The sequence below is a fragment of the Trachurus japonicus genome, chromosome 1 (genome assembly GCF_045865225.1).
Source record: "Trachurus japonicus isolate A0001 chromosome 1, Traja_1.0".
Lineage (NCBI taxonomy): Eukaryota > Metazoa > Chordata > Actinopteri > Carangiformes > Carangidae > Trachurus > Trachurus japonicus.
Genome location: NC_140907.1, coordinates 28209491 through 28231200, shown reverse-complemented (window position 1 = coordinate 28231200; position 21710 = coordinate 28209491). Strand labels below are relative to the sequence as shown.

At 41.7% G+C, this 21710-nt stretch overlaps 2 protein-coding genes across 4 annotated transcripts in view; one reads left to right on the top strand and one right to left on the bottom strand.

Annotated features, from left to right (window-relative positions):
- LOC146992105 (uncharacterized) overlaps positions 1-7130 on the top strand; it is a 16451-nt gene extending 9321 nt beyond the window's left edge. Inside the window, exons 11-20 of one of the 3 annotated variants that reach the window (XR_015036273.1) lie at positions 54-107; positions 840-1069; positions 1155-1234; positions 1715-1804; positions 1914-1991; positions 2082-2186; positions 2706-2808; positions 4649-4933; positions 5054-5105; positions 6532-6873. Coding sequence is in view for 2 of the 3 variants with exons in the window: in XM_085783806.1 (XP_085639932.1) it covers positions 54-107; positions 840-1069; positions 1155-1234; positions 1715-1804; positions 1914-1991; positions 2082-2186; positions 2706-2808; positions 4649-4721; positions 5054-5072 (832 nt within the window). In the remaining variant the exon portion in view is untranslated. Of the gene's footprint in view, positions 1-53; positions 108-839; positions 1070-1154; positions 1235-1714; positions 1805-1913; positions 1992-2081; positions 2187-2705; positions 2809-4648; positions 4934-5053; positions 5106-6531 lie in introns of all 3 variants that reach the window. The other 2 variants (XM_085783806.1, XM_085783818.1) reach the window with 2 other exon arrangements.
- Positions 7131-8784: 1654 nt separating this feature from the next.
- On the bottom strand, positions 8785-19934 carry smcr8b (Smith-Magenis syndrome chromosome region, candidate 8b). The gene is made up of 6 exons (XM_085783793.1): positions 19606-19934; positions 16947-17359; positions 14263-15068; positions 12944-13366; positions 10452-10968; positions 8785-9419 (listed from the first exon to the last, which is right to left on the bottom strand). The coding sequence occupies exons 1-6, from the start codon at positions 19789-19791 to the stop codon at positions 8957-8959; spliced, it is 2808 nt and encodes a 935-aa protein (XP_085639919.1). The 5' UTR covers positions 19792-19934; the 3' UTR covers positions 8785-8956.
- Positions 19935-21710: the final 1776 nt, after the last annotated feature.

The following is a 21710-nucleotide window of genomic DNA, read 5'->3' as shown; positions in this document are numbered from 1 at the left end:
ACTGTACAAACACACACACAGTATTATACTGACAGTTTCATGTCATGTTGCAGGTACAGAGAGTTGTGTCGCTACCTTCGTGTTGTCCAGAGTGACGGCTCCACGCCGTGAGTATATTTGACCAAATAATTACAAATACGTGATGTCATTTCCTCTCAATCTCAACCTCTCTATTTACCAAAAATGGTCTACTGGCATCAACAAGATTTTGAGGAGGAATGTCTCTCATTTTTTATACAATAACTTATTTTAAGTCTCAATCTTCTGACTTTAAATTTAGCTTCACAGTTTATTTTCTCTGCACAAACTACAGGGTTGTTGTAGTTTGTGTCCTAGTAAATGAATTAATTTTGGATTATTGTTTACTTTGTTTATCATTGGAAGATAAAATCTTACACCTAGATTTATATATTCAGCCATGATAAGTGACATACAGGGTTCCAACACAAGTATGGAAAAGTATGGAATTTGATTTGATTGATACATTTCCAGGTCTGGAAAATGGAAACTATTGTACTATGGAAATATATTTATCTTAATACTTTTCTGGGTTTGGTCTTATCTGGAGTTATTTGGGTTAATTATTTTGTATGCACTATTTGTGTACCTATCTCCTGGAAATTATTTGGTGACATAATGGCATACACATTCAGAATAATGAAAAAAAAAAAGATGTATTGCATTATTTATTTACATACACATTTAATTATTCAAATGTCACAAATTATTAGATTTTTTTCTTTTACTGAGAAGCCTGGAAAAAGACTTTTGAAATTCCAAATATGTAGGAACCCTGGACATAATGTTATTTTGCTGTGTCTGGTTTATCTTCTCTGTAGCTTCCAGCAGCTTCAAGACCTCATCCCCTTCTTCATGTGCATGGACGGAGACTTCACGGCAGCTTGCAACAGTTTGTTCCCGTCTGTAAACGCCCCCGCCACCCGCTTCACCCCGTCCGTCTTCTGCCTCTACCTCCGCATCTTTGAAACAGCGACGGCACCGACACTGACGGTCAGTCAGTTGTCAGAGCTCTGCCGTCCTGATGTAACGTGGGGGCCAATAAAGAAAGGTCAGATTATAATAGTAATAATAATAAATATGATTAAAAGTTCTCAAACCATTTTCTTACGTCATGAACCTTCTCGTCTCTCCAGATGTTTCTCCACTAAAACCCATGGAGCTGGTGAAGTTCGCTCTCAGGGTTCAGAGATGCTGCTCTGCCGTCTTGGCTGATGTAAGTTAACGACACACATCACTGCTCAGTTCACTCTTCTGAAATCTTATTGCCCCTCGTTCAAATTTGCGCATATTCAAAATGAATAAAAACTCATTTAAAGAAATGAATAGGCTTATGGAGATGCAGAGACACAAGTGCAGACTGATGCAGGTTAACACACTTTCAAAATAGAGTATGAACCTAGTGTGTTGTACACGGTTTATTCTTTACTCATGATCCTAGTTGCACTTTTTCATGCATAATGAACACACAGTTGATAAAGCCTCACAATTAACTAAAAATATACACAATGTTGGTCTTAATGAGGTGACAACAGAACAACAAGCTTCAGGTCAGGCTTGATCGACAATAGATAACAGAAAGGATTTGTAATGAGTACAGTTCTGGTTAAGCCAGTGTGTGTTTTCTTCTAAACCACACTGAGTTTATGTGTTTTTGTTTAATGTGTGACTGTTCCTTTAATGTTTCCTGCTCCAGTCTCAGTGTTGGACCAGTTTACTCACAGTCGTCGGCTCACGTCACGGTTCGCTCACGGCTCTACCAGCGCCGAACCCGGAGTACCTACACGTATGAAGCTCTAGTTTATTCTCAAATTATTTCTGTATCTTTTTTTATTTGAGAAGTTTCATTTTATTCTTTTTTTTTTTATAACGGTTTTGTCCTGTCCGAACTTTAGGAAGCAAAGGACGTCGTGAAGGTGACACTGCTGAAGCAGCATGGCCCGAACATTCAGATCCCGTGGTTCTTCCAGGAGGTGAGTGTGTTCAGATGCACGTCAGTCAGCGGATCAAACATGACATGACATGTTAAACTTAATAATACCTGTGTGTGTTTGTGTTTGCAGGTGTACCCAGACCAGGCCTTGTTGCTGTTGGTAACAGGAGCTTTAGCTCAGAGGATCCTCAGCGGTCCTCTGAGTCCAGCTATCCCCGTGTTTCACACCTTCAGGGTATTTTCCTCTTCCTCCTCCGTCGTTTGGACGCGACACTGATTCTGTGACAACTTCATGTTCATCCTCACCTACTTTGACCTGAAATTCAATCAATTGATACTTATTTTATCCTACTACAGTGATTTAACATAATTAAAACAGTTATAGACGTAAGGAAATGGTAAGAGGAACCAAGAAAACATGACTATGAATCTTTAAAAGTTTACACTTGACTGAAAAGCAAAGATAAAATAGGCTGATTAGAAGTGAATAAAATAGTATAAATAAAGTACCAGAACTAAACGGTAGGATGTTAAAAACACATCTTCTCATCTATATAAATATAAAAGTGGGCATGTTTGAAAGTGAGTTAAAAAAAATGGTGATGATTTCCATAGAAAACAGATGAAAATATAAATATCGATAAACTTGATATGATTGATATCTCAGGACAGATACAGGCTCTTCTCACTTTGCCTTTCTACAAATGTAAATGTTTATAACTAAAGATGTATCTATTTCTGCTCTGTCTGTCAGGTGAATCCGTGGGCTCTCCAGTGGCTGTGGGACAGTTTGTCCCCCGAAACCGAACGCTTCAACTGCTTCGTACAGGAGATCAAACAGGAAATGGAAAATGCAGGTGTGTGTGTGAGCATCTATACATAATCAATTAGTGCACTGAGCTCTCGGTGTAGAGAGACATGGAGCCGTCCACCCCATAATGCAGCGTGCTATAAAACCTCATGGACTCTGTGGGGACAGAGTGCGGACGTTGTAGCTTTTTGTTGTTTATTCTTCTTATTGTGTGACAATCGGTTTAAGTCAAATGGATTAAAGAGGAACTATGCAAGATTTTTACCTTAATTAAACAGCTTTGGAGTAATTGTGATGGTTGAATGAATTGTTACGGGGAGAATGGAGCGTCTCTGCCTTCCGCCTAGCGTCTCTTGGCCGAAAACCATCACTGCATTGATTGGCTTCTCGTCGGCTTCGTTGAGAACAATTGCACATGGCTCGGGGGGGAGGGAGGAGGGTTAGCTGTGAGTTTTTATGAGGGTGAAAATATGCACACCGAAACTGTATGGGGAGCTCTGTAGAGGAAAAAAAGTGACCATAACAGCAAAAAAAAGGGCCGGACCTGCATAGTTCCCTTCTTAAAGAGGAACTATGCAGGATTTTCACTATATTTCAGCACATTTGACCTTAAAGCAGAAGTAAGTGATATATTTGTGTTAATATAAGTCTTAAATAGTTATATCTTCCGACAGCAATCACTTACATAGAGTGTTTGGACCGAAACACGGGTCTCTCAGTCACTCTGCTCTGCTCTGAGCCGAGGAGAAAACTTTTCTCGTATCCTACAGTTTTTATCCAATGAGGAGAGAGAACGGCATGCAGGGCTGTGTGTGCAGCCGTGAATGTGGTGACGTAGGGACGAGGACTGTTATGGTGCGTTCAAGGCAGCCCGTAACTCGTGTTTTTCCGACCTATGAAGTTGTACCAGTTCGATGTGGTACGACTTCACGGGTCGGAAGTTACGAGTGGCCGTTATAGTGACTTTCACCGGTAAAACAGGTCGGAAAAACACGAGTGGGTTGCCTGGAACGCTACAAAGTCGTAAGTTGTGGCTTGAAGCTGTAATTTACGGTTTCAAAAGCCTGCCTGGAACGCAGCGACCGGACGCAGCGACCGGATCGCTTACTTCTTACTTCTGCTTTAATTTAACAGCTTTGAAGTGATGGTTAAATAAATGACTTGTAACTTGTTACAGGGAGAATGGAGGCACTCTGCCTTCCACCTAGCGTCTCTTGGCTGAAAACCAAATTTTTAACATCAGAGCCTCCGACCCGGTGTCTCATTATAAATAATGTTATCCACCGCTCCATGGATTGATTTTTCGCCGGCTTCGATGAAAACAAATGCACACGATCGGGAGGAGGGTTAGCAAAGTCGAGAAAAAGCAACCGGACTTACATAGTTCCTCTTTGAAGTCCAAGTTGTAATCATGGGGATTTAAAATAGGGAAATTCCTGTAAACTAAACAAAATATGGACGTCACGTCACCCACTGCGGATCATCATCATCATCAATATTATCATACAGTGTCATTATTCCCACGTATTATTTACATAGTGTTGCATTAACTATTGTAGCTGTACTAAACTCCTCTCCACTCACACTTATTTTGCAGTTTAATCGATCACATCAGATCCTTCAAAAACTATTCATAGTCTTTAATTTGCAGTTTTAAAATCGGCATTTATTCACGACTTATGACAGAGACTTGTTCGTGTCTGTAGCTGGAGCACGATGCAACACAAACACACACGTCATCCACCCACTGACATGTTGCTCTACAGCGCCTCTGGTGGTTGTAAAAGTGTCTCCTGTGCATCGTTAAATGATGAGATGAGATGACACGGCTCTATGACGTAGTCTGTGTGTGTTTGTGTGTTGTTTTTTGTGTGTGTCTCTGACAGATGGAGATAGTTCATTGCCCTTTCTCCGCTCCATCATACCCACTCTGTCTCCCTCAGCAGAGAACTGGGACCAGTGAGTCATGTTACATTCACAAACCCCACAGAACCAGGACAAGACAGTTTTTTTATGGCACACCTGTGTGTAGTCGTAGCTGCTGCTGCTGTAGTTTTCAGTCTCCTTCGTGGTGGATGTTAAAGGTAGTGAGAGGCAAAGTGGATCTGATCTGTTGACACACCGCTTTTTTTCCATGTCCTCTCCCGATGTGGTGGTGATCAGCACGTACTGTAAGTCGCCCTGTCACCTGTGGTGATCGATCCCTCGTAGATCTGAGCTGAGCTGCTGCCGTGTTTTTGTGTTAACCCCCCTGCTCTGTGTGTGTGTGTGTGTGTGTGGTCGTCCTGCAGGCAGACCAGCGACCGTTAAACTCCACCCTCAGGAGAACGCTTCGTGTCAGCTGTAAGTCCCACAACACAACTCATCAGCTGCTCGACAGTCCCACAGTTTCCTCACAGAATCACTTTTTATTTGAAGGAAACGTTTTTTGTTGTTTTTTTGCATTGTGTAATTAATATAAAGTCATGGTTCAAAATATTGGCACCCCTACACTCTTTTTTTTCAGATATTGCCCCAATTTCTCACCTGAAAATTGTTGCATCTACACATGTTTTGGTATTCAGAAGTGCATTTCTTTGGTTTTCAATGGAACAACACAAAAAGTAGGAAGGAAAAAAGTAAAATCTGATATTTTGCACACAGAACTAAAACAAAATTGACAAAAATGAACAGCACTTTGACAAAACTGAAAGACTTCATTGGATTTCAAGCATGTGATGCTCCTTTAATTTGTATTTTAAATCACCTGTGAGTGACAATTAAACAGGTGCTGGCAATATAGGAATCAAATTTGTTACCAATTAAGTCTTTCAGTTTTGAAAAGGTGCCGATAATTTGTGTGTGTGTGCGCGTGCGTGTGGTCAGATTTGACTTTTCCCTTGTGTTGTTCCATTGCTAACCAAAGAAATACACTGCTGAATACCAAAACATTTAATGTTGCAATCAAAAAGTGCAGTGGTTGTGCACATATTGTGGACCATGACCATATTTATCTTTAAGAACAGGCTGTAAATAGAGATATTGATTTCATACAATCACGGCATATAAAACCTGTGTGTATGTGTGTCTTCCTCACACATGAGCTCAACACTTCACCATCCTCCTCATGGCTTCAATACACAGCTCATTACTGCCACCTGCTGTTTACCAGCAGCATGACATCATACACACCTGTTGAATCACGACCATTTACATTCAGCAGGTGTGAATCATCTTTCTAACGGCGAAGTTAAACCTAAAGTCAAGATATCGGATGATTATGTATCGATAATCCTGCAACTCTTTGTATTTTAATTTTAAAAATTGTATTCCTTTCGATGTGGAAATGAAGCACCAAAACTGGTTCTCTTTAATTCTGTGAACCTTGACCAATTTTTGTCAGTTAAAGATCACTTTTCTGATTAGATCATTTGCAATGTGACGCTTTTTTCTAGCTGCACATGAACATTTTGAGTTTCCCTCTAATTCGTCTACACCTGATTTGTTCAGTAATTACCATCACCTAAAGTCAGTGCAGCACAAATTTACCTTTTTTCATAATAATTACTTAAACTAAGTTTAATCAGTTAATCACAATAGCTTTTGTCATTTAAGCTTTTGTAGTAGTTAAAAGTGGGATCTGAAATAGTCCGAGTGGATTTATCATGATGGATTTAATCGACTCCATTTGCACCAAAAATGATCAAATGATCAAAATCCTTCAATCAAAAACATCTTTACATATGTTTAATATACAGTAACTTGTGTTTGTTGTTCTTGGTTTTTGCAGCTCGTCCTGATTCACGTCGATGATCCTGCTGCTCAGAATAACTTCACCACTGTGATTCAGTATTCAATACAGACACTCTGTTAAGTTGTTTTTTCATGACTTGTTTGAAAGTTGAACTCTGCACTATGTAACTTTTATTTTTTCTAATACTTTCTAGAATCACTTCTGGATACTAAGTTTTACTGTAAATGAGGCCTTTGTTGGTTAATAATAAAAAAAACAAAAACATTTTGGCCAAAGGAAAAAGGAAGTTGTCTTGGCTGCTGAATTATCTGAATTATTTGACATGTAGAATCCAGTGTAAAATATGTTTTTTATTCTCAGAGTAAATACACACACACTAAAATCGGCTCATTTGCATCATTTAGATGACAAAAGTACAGTGTTTAATTGACAGGAGGAGGCTGGTGCTCTGTTTCAGCTGCAGGTCGGAAACATTCAAAGGATTAGGAGCAAGTACACAACCAATATACTTTATATCAGAAGTTAAAGGTGGTGCTGATTTTAAATACTTTTAGCTTAATCAATAATGGCGTAATCTATTTGAAAAAAAATCAGTAGCAATTTGAATGAGAAATGGATAATGATTTTAAATAAATGTAGCTGAGAAAAAAAAATGTATTTCACTGTAGGAGGTGGAGCAAAAGTCTGTATAAAAGTGTCAGAACAGATTCATCAAGTTAAGAACATGAAACATACAGATGTTCAGTAAACCAGCTGTTCTGATTGATCGGTTTGGGTTCAATTAAAACCTGCTGTAGCTGTAGTCTAACTGAGGTTTTAAAGATAATCTGTGGTGGTAATAAAGTGCATTTCCTCAGAGCTGAATGTAAAAAAATAAATCAGAGGTACTTTACTGATTAAATCCATGTGATGCTTCTTTATACTCTGGTACAGAAAACTACACTTTTTACTGCACTATATTTATCTAATACTGAGATACATCTTACTTTTCAGGTTTAATTAAAAAACAAAACAAAAAAACTCATGACAAGCTGCAATTTCCACCTCGTCTCTGAATGTGGACACTTGTCATGTTTTAGATCTATACAGTAGATATTTCAAAATAAAAGCACACATTAGAGAAAAGTCTGACAAACAAACAAATCAGCAAAATTCACTGTAACTTGAATTATTATTTAACTTTTGTTTAAAATAAGATTGATTAAAGTGCATTTACTGATAAAACTTTAGGTGGATTTTGAATAAATGATAAATTGCTCAGGACTATATATTTCACATTGTGGTATTGATTAGATCTGACAATCACAGATAATTACCGTACTTATTACAAATAAAATATCAGACATGTTTTTAAAATATTCTTTACCACCTGTCCAGTGTTGGGACAGCACGCCCTCGTTAAAAATACAGTTTTCATTGTCCGTTCAGGTTTAGTTTCAGTCCAGCAGTGGTGTTGTGTTGAAACGAGCTCTTTCTGAACTTGTTAGATGATTTAACGACAGAGCATTGAGGTTTTTATGAGACTAAAAACACTGAAGCACCAAAAACCCAACATCTGTCAGAGCCACGCTGCCTTCACAGTACTCACATGTAAAAAACATCTCTGTCTTAAACTGCACGTGTGTGTTCGTGTGTCCAGTGATCGACCAACAGTTTAAAATCAAAAAAAAACTTAAAACACTTCAGACGTAGCGGCTGCCAGGACTTAAAGACACCAGAGGCGCAAGTGCATTAAAGGGATAGTTCACCCAAAATTCAAATTTCACTCATTATCTACTCATCCTCATGTCGACTAAGGGCTGGGAGAAGTTTCAGAGTCCTCCGTGCCTTCTCTGAGTTACAGCGGGGCTCCGCGCAGCACTGCATGTCCATATGACGGTGGCGAACGGGGCTCAATTTTCTTTGTCCAAAAAGACACACCAAAAAACTGTCTGTGCAAATCTCGTGGGATTTGCACTGACACAGGCAGAGCACTAAACTGAGACACTGGGAGCTTCCGCTACAAACAAGCTTAAAACATATACTTATTAAATTTTTTTCGGAACAATTTCTCATGTCGGGGCTTCAATACAAGACGGACATTACAGACGAGCACTATGGAGGTATTTGGATGTTTTTTGGTGTGTCTTTTTGGACGAAGAAAAGTGAGCTCCGTTCGCTACCGTCATATGGACATACAGTGCTGCGCCGAGCCCCCCTGTAACTCCGAGAAGGCACGGAGGACTCTGAAACGTCTCCCAGCCCTTAGTCGACATGAGGGTGAGTAGATAATGAGTGAAATTTGAATTTTGGGTGAACTATCCCTTTAACGCTCAGTAATCCAGAGACACATCATGACCCACAGCAGGAATCATGCACACACACACACACACACTTAAACACTGCAGATAAAAACACCACGTGTGGTTCTCGTGTCGTCACGGTGAACGATGCCTTCAGGTTCCTCCGGCGCGTCGACTCTTCATGTCATGATCGTGTTTTTGTGGAGCTGCACTGAACTATAAACGAATCTCAGAGCCGGCGGTCCACGTCCTGCGTGGCGCTGTTTGATGAGGTCAGACAGGAAGCTCATCACCCTCAGGTCGTTCTCACCGCTGCAGCATCCTCCTCCTGCGATTGGAGGAGGAGGAGGAAGAGGCGGCGGCTGCTCCTCCTCGCCGTCTGTGGCGCTCGGCGGACGGCGCTCGCGGTGGCCGAAGGTGTGGAGCAGAGCCTGGTTGGCCAGCGCGGTCAGGCAGCTCTCCAGGTGCAGCAGGTAGGTGATGCCTCGGCTGAAGCTGCTGTGGGCGTTGGCCAGGCGGCCGACCAGAGAGCCGCAGTAGGACGGGCAGCGCAGCGTCCGCTGGTCCAGGTCCAACAGCGCCAGGTAACGACTGTAGCGAGTCAGAGAGTGGATGATGGTGGACGAGGAGCTGGAGGAAGATCTGAGGAGAAACAGACACACAACACGGAAACAACAGTGAAGAGGGCGGCAGAGCAACTGTTACTGTGGCTCAGAGGGGTCGTTTTCTAGCAGGGCAGTTGCTAGGAAACCTGAAGTGGGCCCCCGACCCCCGACCCCTGACTGTTCATCGCCACTCTTTTCTGAGACTGTGTTTTATCATTTTCTGTTACTCTTGACAGACTGTGACTGACACAACAATCTACCCTATTATTATTAGTTGTACTGTTAGTAATGCTGTTATTTTATAAAGCAGTTATTCCCATCACTGGCGGCAGGCTACTGTTACTCCAGCATGGAATAAACCATCTTTCTGAGAAGGTAGGGGGTTATTGCTTGGATAATAAAACGTATTTCATGTTTTATTACACGTTTTGTGGCTTTGATTTGATGCTGGTGCATTAGTAGAGTATTAGTCAGGGTTGTATGCAGAATCATTTAGTCATAAAAAGATCAGGGGCCCTAGAATTGTCATCACATTTCTCCCCTATGCAACGGCCCAGTTTACTAATCAAATGATCGAAGGTTTGATCCCCAGCTCCTCCACATACAGTGCTGCGAAAAAGAATTGGCCCCCTCTCTAAATTTTTTTTTTGCGTATTTGTCACACTGTCAGATCATCAAACAAATTTAAATCAAATCAAATCAAGGTTTATTTATAGAGCCATTTAAAACAGCCCAAAGGGTGACCAAAGTGCTTTACAATAAAATAATAAATAAGTTACTTAAAGGGATAGTTCAACATTTTTGGCAAATTGGCCCATTGCCATAATCCCTATAGTTTTAGCAGTAGGTTTGTTACCTTTATTTGTCGGTGCAAGCTGTTTTTAGAACGGCGAAGCCAATATTAAAATTTGTGTGATGATCTGAAATATCTGAATGTGACAAATATGCAAAAAGGTAAGAATGTCAGGAAGTTGGCGAATACTTTTTCACAGCACTGTACTTCACCCCTAACACAGTGTGAATGTGTGTGATTGGCCGTTACAGTCCACGTCGTCGATCATTGATCTACCTGTGAATCCCTATCAGCCTCCAGGTCAGCAGGTCGGTCAGCTGCAGCGGCGTGGTCAGACACAGCGTCACGGCGTTCCCGTCAGGGCCCGGAGCGGGCAGGAAGAGACTCAGCGCGTCCACCAGCTTCCTCACCAGAGTCTCGTCCCCTCCGACGACCACCAGCGGCCGGCCGCTCAGGAGGCAGAACACGGCATGCTGGGAGAACGAGTTCTGTTTGAGGAAGCGGAGCGCTCTGAGTCCGGCCTTCCTCCTCCTCCTCCTCCTCTGCTGCGAACGGGCGCTGCTGCTGCTGCTGCTGTGGATGTTTTGCGTGGGGGAGGGGGGGTCGGAGGAGCCGGTGAAGCTGGTGCAGTCGGAGGCTTCGTCGACGCTCAGCAGCCGGAGAGGAGCGCAGGGCGGAGACCAGTGGTCCAGCTCCGCCAGCGCGACGGGAGGGGCCAAGTTCACGTGGATGTCGGGCACCGACTGCACCGTCTGACAGACCTCAGACAACTTCGGCAACAACTTCAGCGCCTCTGTAAAAAACAAACAAAACACAGCTTTCTCAGTTGGTAATTAAAAGATGATTCACGAGAAAGTAATTTTACTAATTTACGGCGTGTCATTGTTTCAGTGTGTAATTACAGAACACTTAAGCATCCCTTTGCTTCCCACCTTCCAGACGGACAACTCAACACACACTCAGACTTGATGATATTTACTTTACATATTTCATATTGTTGTGAGCTTGTCTCCTCTAATTTAAACCCTGTCAGACGTCTTGTAATCTAAAGTGCATTTAAACTTTAATCGCTCAGGGGTTTCCCTGTTACATTACAGTGTAATTGTCTCACTCCTGAACACAATGCATGTTCGTTTAAATGAGCAGAAGCAGAAACAGAAACACAGACTGAGTAAATGAGTAAATAAAAAAAAGCTGGAGGCTGTTATTGTGCACTTATGTGGATAATAGCAAACTAATAACAGCAAAGACCACGCAGCACAAAGGAGATTTTTGTTTAAAATGAAACGATTTCCTGCATGATCAAATGAGGACAATTTTAATATATGATTGCAATAATTAGCCAGTATTGCAAGATGGATCATAAATATAACCCCATAATCTCCTGGCAGCATTGAAAATGTCTTTCATAACAGTTAACAGACGGCTACACAAGGACACAGATCTTTACTGTCTCTGAATGAATTCAAATAGTTTCCGAGTGTGGACATACAGCGAGGAAAATAGCGCAGAAAATATATTTCTAATGGGGCTGGTGACATAAAATGTTGTGTAATAAAGTGAAAATGAACGACACAGGGAATAAGTGCTGAACGCATGAAGAAAAGGAAGGAGGTGCAGAAAGAAGAAGGGAGAGCCAAGAAACCAGCTCAGATCTGTCAGCGTCTACAAAGTAATCCTGCCCCCTATCAGCGCAAATTAATATCAGCTGCTTTAGTCCTAATTAATGACCTATAAAAAGGTTTCTCATTACCAACATGTCACACAACAATCATCTCACGATGGGTAAAAGCCTGGGAGGCACTTGTTGACTGATCAGCCATTGGAAAAAAATACCGATGCAGTGGCCGATGTTTATCTGGTCAGTGGCGTATTGTGCTGACTCTGAGGAGAAGACTGTTTTTCTTCTGCTATTTTTTTGTGGGGAGGGTGTGACTCTGCCGAGATGTCGGGGCCGTTGTCGATGTGGGAGTAATAAAGATTTTTTGGTTTCATTAAAAACAGAGGAATAAATTACAGAGAAAAACACTTCTGTACCAGTATCGGCCATATATTGATTCTCATTTATTTATGTGCTTGCTGTTTAACTTTGTTATTTATGTTACAAAGCAATGAAGCAATGCATAAACCAAGGATGGATGTATTATTGATAGACGAGATGTTTGCTTCACAATAAAAATATTTGAAACAGAGCCAAGAGACTCACAGAGATTAGTAGACACAGTTGTTAGGGTTAGGGTTAGAAAAAAAGAGTAATGCACTCAACTGTCACAGCGTCTATTAAAGGAATAGTTCACCAAAAAATGAAATTCAGTCATCGAAGTCAATGAATTCATTCATCTGGAGACCCGGGAGGGGGGCGCCATTTCAGACGTTTTTACAGCCTAAACAGTCCTGTATTGCGTCCCAGGCAAATTCAATACAGGACTGTTTAGGCTGTAAAAATGTCCTAAATGACGTTGTTTCTAGTAAAATCTGGACTATATCCCTCCAGGACACTTGGATTGCAGCGGACGAGCAGTGTGGAGGAATATTAAATGGTTTTTGTGTAGCTTTATGGACGTTTTTGTGTCGGGCGCTATTGACTCTTATATAAAGTTTTCGTTTCGACTACGAATCGCCCTCCAGAGTATTCATCAGCATGAGGGTGAGAATTTTATTTTTTGGTGAACTATTCCTTTAATGTTCACCATGTAAGTCTATTGATGCGTTCAATACTTATTTTCCCCACTATATAAATTAAATACTTTAACAGGTGTGTTTGTTACCTCTTTGTAGTTTGGGCGTCTTCACAGGACTTATGTCTTGATTCTTCAAACTCTCAGTGACCGGTTCTTTAGTTATTTGCTTTAAAGGTTTTTCTTTATCAACCCCGTTGTCGTCTTTGAGATCAGACAGTTCGATCCTAGTCTCGTTCTCTAGAGGAGCCGTGTTCAGTATTTTCTCCTCAGACCGGCACTCTGTCACTGATTCGTCCTCATTGTCGAAGCCGTTGCTCAGAGAATGCAGCTGCTGCTCCGCGTCCTCCTCCGTGATGGCCGTGAGGTCGTCGGGGAAGATGGACTCGGTGGTGCTCAGGACCTCGATGCTGTCCTCGCTGTTGGCTCGTTTGGCGTACGCCCGCACGCGCCTGACGCTTGCGTCTGCCGCCGCTCGCCTCGCTGAGCTGTCCATCAGCAGGACAGGTGTTTCTGCCGAGGAGAGGAAGACGTCAGTCAGACTCAGACCAGCTGCCAGGTGAGAGAGGACGTTCACCGCAGGAAATGATTTAGTAGAGATGCAAAATAAGTATCAGTACGGATAATTATCGGCCCGATATTGGCTTACAATTATCAGCCAATAATTATCTGTCAAAATACACACTAATAATGACATCAATAGAGCCAATTATAATTAGCCATCATTGCCTTGATTTTGCTAATTTTCAGTCCCTTTGCCCTAAGTTGATTTAAAACAATAATAAATGTTGATATTTATAGATAGATAGATAGATAGATAGATAGATAGATAGATAGATAGATAGATAGATAGATAGATAGATAGATAGATAGATAGATAGATAGATAGATAGATAGATAGATAGATAGATAGATAGATGTGTTGGTTATAAATGTTGGTTATAAGTCAGAGGCAGAGCTATAATGTTAAATTCATCTTTACTCACTACATCTTAGCCTTTCTTAATAAACAAATAATGAATCTGTTATCCTCTCACTTTTGCCACTTTGGTTATTAATATTATAATAAATAATATGCATTCATTAAAAATATCAATAATAGGCTATAAACTTTATATAATATATCAATAAATGTATCCTTTAAATATCAGTTTTAAGTTCCACATCAACTAAGGCATCTAAACACTATCATCAACACCAAGTCAAAATCCAAAGGTTTTTAATCTCCGGTGGCGAGAAGCAGCAGGTTTGAGACGCTGAAGGTGAAGTTTGTTTGTTTTTTTGATTGGTTGATTGATTGATCGATTGATCGATTGATTGATTGATTGATTGATTGATTGATTGATTGATTGATTGATTGATTGATTGATTGTTTGATTGATTGATTGATTATGTGTCAGTGGACGTACCTGTGCCGTCAGATCCCGTCACCACATGCTGCGTCCGGTAAGACTTCTCAGTCCCGAGCACTTCGATGCTGTCGCTGCTGCTCACGCTCCCCGTCATCTCCGTGGCGACGTCGGGGTCGGGGGTCGCCGCCGTCCGAGCTTCTCCCGCCTCCAGCTTGATGGGGAGTTCCTCCACGCAGGAGCAGAACGACTCCAGGCTCATGGGCTCGGACTGCGGCACCTCGCCGCCGTTGCTCTTGCCCGTCCTCTGCAGCTCCGTCCCGGCGCTCCTCCTCCTCCTCCTCTTCTCCTCCTCCTCCTCCTCCTCCTGCTGCTGCTCCTCTTCTTCCTCCTCCTCTTCGTCCTCTGGGCTCCACAGCTCGAACAGGAAGTTGGTGAGCGTGAGCCTCCTGGAGAGCCAGCGGGAGACGCGCGCGGTCCTCAGGGCGCTCCTGTCGCCACGGAGACGGCGCTCCGTGTCCGCCAGCTGCTCCTTCATCAGGGAGAGGAAGTAGGAGTTGCAGAGCTCGTGCAGCTGCTTCAGACGGTGCTCGGACCTGTAGGAGCCGGAGGAGGCGGTGGTGGGGGGAGGGGCGGGCTCTGGGGGGGGCAACGCGGCGAGGTCGGGGAGGGAGTCGGCCGGGTCGTAGGGCAGGAAGTCGGGCTGTTTGAGCTTCCTGTTGGGGTAGGAGGTGACCTGGCGGAGCAGGTCTCTGTGGATGGAGATCGACCGCTCCACGGCCTCCAGATCTCCGTCTTTTTCTCCAACCGTGAAGCCGTTCACCGGCGCCACGCGGTCCGTCTCCAGCAGCGTCACCCGTCTGTACCTGCAGCAGAGACAGTCAATCAGTCATTAAAGGCCTAGAGTCTGTTTTTACACTCCAACCACACCTGGGCCGAGTGGTTGGTGTTTAATGAGGCTGATCTGAGTGGATTTCTGTGGTGGGACTATATAAAAAGAAAAAAGAAAAGATCCCGGTCTGTTAAATTTAGAGCTGGTATTCTTGGTCTTCATATTGAGACTCAACTGGGGTGACCTCGAAAGAATTGCAAAGAACCGTGTGAAGTGGAGGACATTCGCTGACGGCCTATGCACCCAAGAGGAGCAATGGGCTTAAAGCAGAAGTAAGCGATCCGGTCGTTTTGGCTAATGCTGCGTTCCAGGCAGGCTTTTGAAACCGTAAATTACAGCTTCAAGTCACAACTTACGACTTTGTAGCGTTCCAGGCAACCCACTCGTGTTTTTCCGACCTGTTTTACCGGTGAAAGTCACTATAACGGCCACTCGTAACTTCCGACCCGTGAACTCGTACCAGATCGAACTGGTACCACTTCACAGGTCGGAAAAACACCAGTTACGAGTTTCCTTGAACGCACCATAACAGTCCTCGTCCCTACGTCACCACATTCACGGCGTCCCTTGGCTGCACACACAGCCCTGCATGCCGTTCTCTCTCCTCATTGGATATAAACTGTAGGATACGATAAATGTTTTCTCCTCTGCTCAGAGCAGAGCAGAGTGACTGACAGACCCGTGTTTCAGACCAAACACTCTATGTAAGTGATTGCTGTCGGAAGATATAACTATTTAAGACTTATATTAACACAAATATATCACTTACTTCTGCTTTAAGTCAAGTCATATTGAGACAGGCAGATATGTTGGCACAGCAGAGACGATAGAATTTGTACTTTGTGTGACATGCAACAGGTGGAGAATGAAATGCATTTTGTGTTCTACTGTCCTTGCTATGACTTTATAAGACATAAACTGTTTAGTAAGGTAGATCTAAATAACGAAAGCTTCTGTTCATCTGTTCTGTGGTCAGATGAAACAGAAATAGAACTTTTTGGACACAGAGATGTGGCGGTTATCTGGCGGAAAAAAGGACAAAGCAGTAGAGACTGTGCACTTTGCCCTTTTATAGTCACACCACTTGCACTCTGTTCCTTCAAGAAGCCTTGGTAGAAGTCCTTGGATTGTTTTCTTGCTTGATCTTTCTGACTAGCCAAGGTGATACCAGAGACGTTCTTGTCTTATGACTTGCCTATAAGGACTTTGATACTACTGACTTTCAACCGCATCCTTTGAGGGTTTTCACTGTTAAACTTTTGGTACTTCTTGATGATACTTTGCACCATTGACACTGGCACCTTTTTGTATCCTTTTCCTTCCTTTTTGGCATTTACAATGTGTGCACTGAGCTTTCTGGTCTTTGCCATAGCAAGTCTTGCATTGACATGAAAATGACTGAAATGTCAAGAGCAAGTCAACTTTTATAGTGTATAGTTAAAAAAAACAACCCTTAAAGACAATGGTTTGTTCCAACATCCTATGGTTATTTGTCTTGGTATCACTGGGGTATGAATAATTTTGGACATGGTGATTTTTGTTCAACATTTTTAAACACCTTTAACAATTTGTCATGGCTCCAGAGCTTCCTCCAGTTCCTATTTATGTCAAATCTGAATCTGAATCTGAAATACTAATCTGTAACTGAAAAGAATTAAGAAATCCCTTGTATTTGACAGGGGTATGAATATTTTTGTGCTTAAGTGTACATAAAATGTTTTACAGATGAGTTTTCAGTGCTGGTGACTTCCCCTAAATGACCTCAAACATCTCTTTGGTATTTCTGTGTTGCAGTTTCAACTTCCTGATTTATGTGTATAAGTAATAATCTGATATCAGTGATGGATCTTACTCCAGTTCCTGCAGCTTCCTCTGCAGCTCCATGGAGAAGGCCTGTCTGTTTCCCGTCTTGAGGCTGTCGGACGCCTGAGTGAAGCACGTCGACAGCTCGGAGAAGTTCTCCATCAGCTTCGCCTGGTCCGAGCACACGTAGGCCACGCAGAACGGGCGCACCATGCCGCGGGCCTCCAGGTCGTACAGCGTCATGTGGTGGACGTAGGCGAAGGCGTCTTGTGCCGAATCCCCCAGGATCACTTTGGAGTCCTCGCTGAAGTTGAGGCGGGGGCCCGGCGTGGCGTGAGCGGTGTGGACGGGGCCGGACGCCTGGTAGTCCACCGACATGAGGCGAACCGAGAAGTGGTTGAGGTCAAAGGTGCCGATGACTCTGGGGTCTTCTGGTATCGTCAGCACAGGTTTAGGACCGACCTGAAAAGACAGCAGAGGTTTTGATCAATAAAAAAAACAATATATAGGAAAATACAATTACGATACAATACAGTTAGACAGTAAAATGTAGGATGTAGGATCTATTTTATAATCAATCAATTTAATCAACAAAAACACTGAACTTCCTCATCATTTTGAGGATTCGCTGCTTTGTTCTTTTTTATTATCTAAACTGTTTTGCATAAACGAGACATTTGATCCACCACCTCTCTTTTACTGAATTCTGACATTTTTAAAGGGATAGTTCAACATTTTGGCAAATTGGCCCATTGCCATAATCGCTATAGTCATAGCAGTAGGTTCATTACCTTTAATTGTTGGTGCAAGCTATTTTTAGAACGGCGGAGCAGTGACGCGAGCTGCTCAGAGCTATGCTACGGAGGCTAATGGGATTTCTTGGTTTCTTGGATTGTGTATTTGATGAGTTTGATGAGGGAAACCAAGAAATCCCATGAGCCTCCGTAGCGTAGCTCTGAGCAGCTCGCGGCTCTGCTCCGCCGTTCTAAAAATAGCTTGCACCGACAATTAAAGGTACCGAACCTACTGCTATGACTATAGCGATTATGGCAATGGGCCAATTTGCCAAAATGTTGAACTATCCCTTTAATCAACAAAACAATTGAAAATAAATACATAAAATGACTATTAGCAGCCTTAATGCTGTACATGCACGCTGCATTTCCATTCATTGTTGCAGACAGTTACCACAGTTACCCACTGTGTATTATGAAAAGGTCATACTGTACACAGTCTGGCTGGAAACAATTAGTCGATAAATTGATTAGTTACGTGACAGATATTTCAATTCATCACCACTCATGGATAATCAATTAATTAAGTTATGCATCTATCAGATGGAAAATATTTGCACATTCACATCATTGTAAACTGAATAGAAAAAAAATGCTTCTGCTTTTAGACAATTTAAAATAACAAGTATAAAAACAGTCAGGTAATCAAATAAAAACTGATAATTTAACAATAAAAATAAGAGGCAGTCTGCATTATTGTGTTGTTTGTTGTTGTTTTCTATCAGTCAATACACAGGATGTATCAGCTGCTGTCATCTTATATTTAGCACTAAGAGTAGCAAGATGGTCTCTGTTTTTGGTTTTGGTTTCAGTTCCTAAAAAGAAAAATCACCGTGTTGTTTGTTGTGTGAATCCACAGTATCTCGTTAGATTTCTGAGTTGTTTTCATATTTTGACAAAAAAAAAGAAAGAAAAGTAACGCCAGATCAGAGTAGAGATCCTCTCGTCTTCACCTATTGTTTCTCTGAGTTTTGATGAACACGTTTTCACTAATATGTGTGATTTGTATAATGGCTGTGTCTCTGTCTGTGATGGATGGTGTGTGTATGTGTGTGTATGTGTGTGCCCAACTTCTCATCTTGTGATAAATATATATGTGCAATTTGTCCTCGAGTCTCTCTAGCAAAAAAAAGAAAAGAATGAAAAGATCTTAATCTCACTGAGACTTCCTGAATAAAGTCAAAGTCATCGTTACTATTTCAACACTGACAAAAACTGAGCTGCAGCCTTCATTACATGAGGATGTTTAACCAACAAGTGAAAATGTGGACTTTATAAACCCAAATAAAAACAGGAACAACTATCAAATTTATAAACTATACTTCCTTGAATGTCTATAAGCTTTGCTAAAGTCACATAAGTAACTAAAATAAGTAAATATAACTAACCTGTAATCCACATATGTGAACAAAAATTAAGCAATGCAAATTATTATTACTAAATATTGCAAGGTTACACCGTCTGGAAGCAGTCCAGAGCTCTGAAATATTATTTTATTAAACCAGATATACCCATATTATGTCTTGTATTATTTGTTGTTCTGATTATACATTGTACCTATAAGTATTTTAGATTTGTGTGATTTTAGATAGATAGATAGATAGATAGATAGATAGATAGATAGATAGATAGATAGATAGATAGATTTATTTGTCCTTTACAAGGAAAATAGTTTTCATCATTGCGTACAGACGGCCTGAGAAGTGCAAATTACATTCATTTACATAGCCTACATTCCCACATTTCATACACCACAAATACATAGAGACATAGGAACATAAAACATAAGACCCCGCACCCCACATTTACATGTACATCCCCCATGGTTAAGTTCTTTTCATTGTCTTATTTAGTTCAGCTATGGCTATGTGTGATTTTGAATGAAAAGCTTTATTATATTATTATTTCTCTCACCTGCTCTGAGAACTCAGCCACCAGTATGAAGTCTCTGAGGAACTGGGCGGTGGAGGACCAGGGGTTGTCCGGGGGGCTCAGGGGCACAGACAGCTCCTCGGGCAGACTCTGACCCTCCTGGTCCTCGTCTCCCTCTCCGAACCCCTCGGTGCCGGTGAAGGCCAGCAGGTCCGGTGAGCCGATCATCTTCAGACGGTGACGAGGCTGGGGGTCAAGGAGCCATGGAGGAAGGAGCTTAGCCCCCCCACCCCACCCACCCCCCGGCCTTCAGTCGGTGAGTCAGCTGTTCAGACCCCGGGCGGCCGCTGCAAAACAACAACCACCACCACCACCACCGCAGCAGAGTTTGTTTGAAACTTTGTTGCGCAGTCGAGTTGCCCTCCGCTGCGGTAGGCTATAGCCCTAAATTAAAACCTCCTCCTCCCCAACTCCGAGGGTCGCGTAAACAACAAGCGGCGTTTCCAGGAACAGAAGAAAAACTTTTTTTGACGGAGAAGCGAAACTCCGCTGCGGGCGGCGCGGCGGCAGTCACACGGTGAGAGGAGCAGCGCTGTTGTCCCGCGACTTGTGTTCCTCTTTTCTTTTCTTTTTTTAAACAATTACCGAGTCAACTTGCAGCCAGAAACTTGTGCCCCGGAGTCACGTATTTCACCGGCGACCAGGACCTGCTACACCCAGTAAAGTCTGTAGCCATGTGACAGACGCCGGTGGTGCCGTACCGCGCCGCCGCCGCTCGCGTCACTGGCGACAGATTCAGATACAAGTCTGAAGTAACGAGGACTTCCGGCCAGCAGCTTCAAAGTAAAACTTTCTTCTTTTTTTTTAACATCCGCTGGAAACAAATTTCTGTCAGTTTCCAAAAACAAGAGCACTTCTATGGAGCTATATAGGGGTCAAATAATGTTTTGTACTTGAAAAAATAAAATTTGAAAGTGAAATTTCATGTTTTGATCTCAAATTTTGATTACAAAAAACAAAAACATAAAAAACATCAACATAGGCTACTCAAAATAAAAATAAGTGTAGACAAAAAGTTTTATTTTGAATAAGTTGATGTAGCTACAAACCATTGACCCCAATAGGTCCATACCCACTTCATGAACAGTGCACAGTGACTTTTACTATTAAAAAATATAAAAGTACAAATGAATAAAGTATTAATTTGAGCAATTTCGACATTATTTTGTCCTTTATACAGTTAAAGGTTATTTTAGGGGACATTGCCCATGGTGCTGTTGAACTGTGTTGCCTTTTCCTCAAGGCTGGATTACATCTGCACGAAAAAATCATTTATTTCACATTCATATTTTAGTCTGCACATAATTTGATTAACTGCAATTTCTGTCATCAGTCATCAAATTTGCAAATTATTTATTTTTTATCAATTCACAAATCACCTTCTGAATGACATTTTGAAATAGCGATTGTTTTCAGGATTGTGCGGCACAGATCAACAGCATCACTAACCAGCCTACACCCTCCAGAACAACCACTAGTTTAAACAACTTTACATAAAAATAAAAAACTTTATTACTGAAGATAGAGTTTATGGCAGGACTGTTGTTAAGCCTTAGCCTGCACTATGCTGATAAACTGTCAAGTGCACATAAGTTCAGTGTGACCCACTAAAAAGCTTTTAAAGTATTAAGAGCTAGAAGATATACTTTACTAATTAAAGTTGTCATATTATACCACAATATAGAAATACTGTACTGTGAAGCAAACTGTATTTTGAATAGGTTGAAAATGTTTCTCAGGGGGGTTATTAAGTTTGATCTCATCCTAAAAGTTGTTGATATTCTGTATTATTTACCTGAATCTACAAAATAGCAACATCAACTAAAGTTATCAAATATATGTAATTATATTAAAACTGTACTTACATAAAGATACTTACTGGTAGTTGCATTCAAGTACTGAACTAATGTAATAAAATAGTTCTCACTAACCCATTAAATGTCATATTTTGTTGTTGTTACAGTTGACAGGTGTAATTTATCAGTCTTCCTTTACATTTCAAAATAAAAGTATGCAAACTATTAAAACATATCCTTATGTCGCTAAATCAACATTACCCTATGATTTTAGTGGAGGTCACCTGGCAC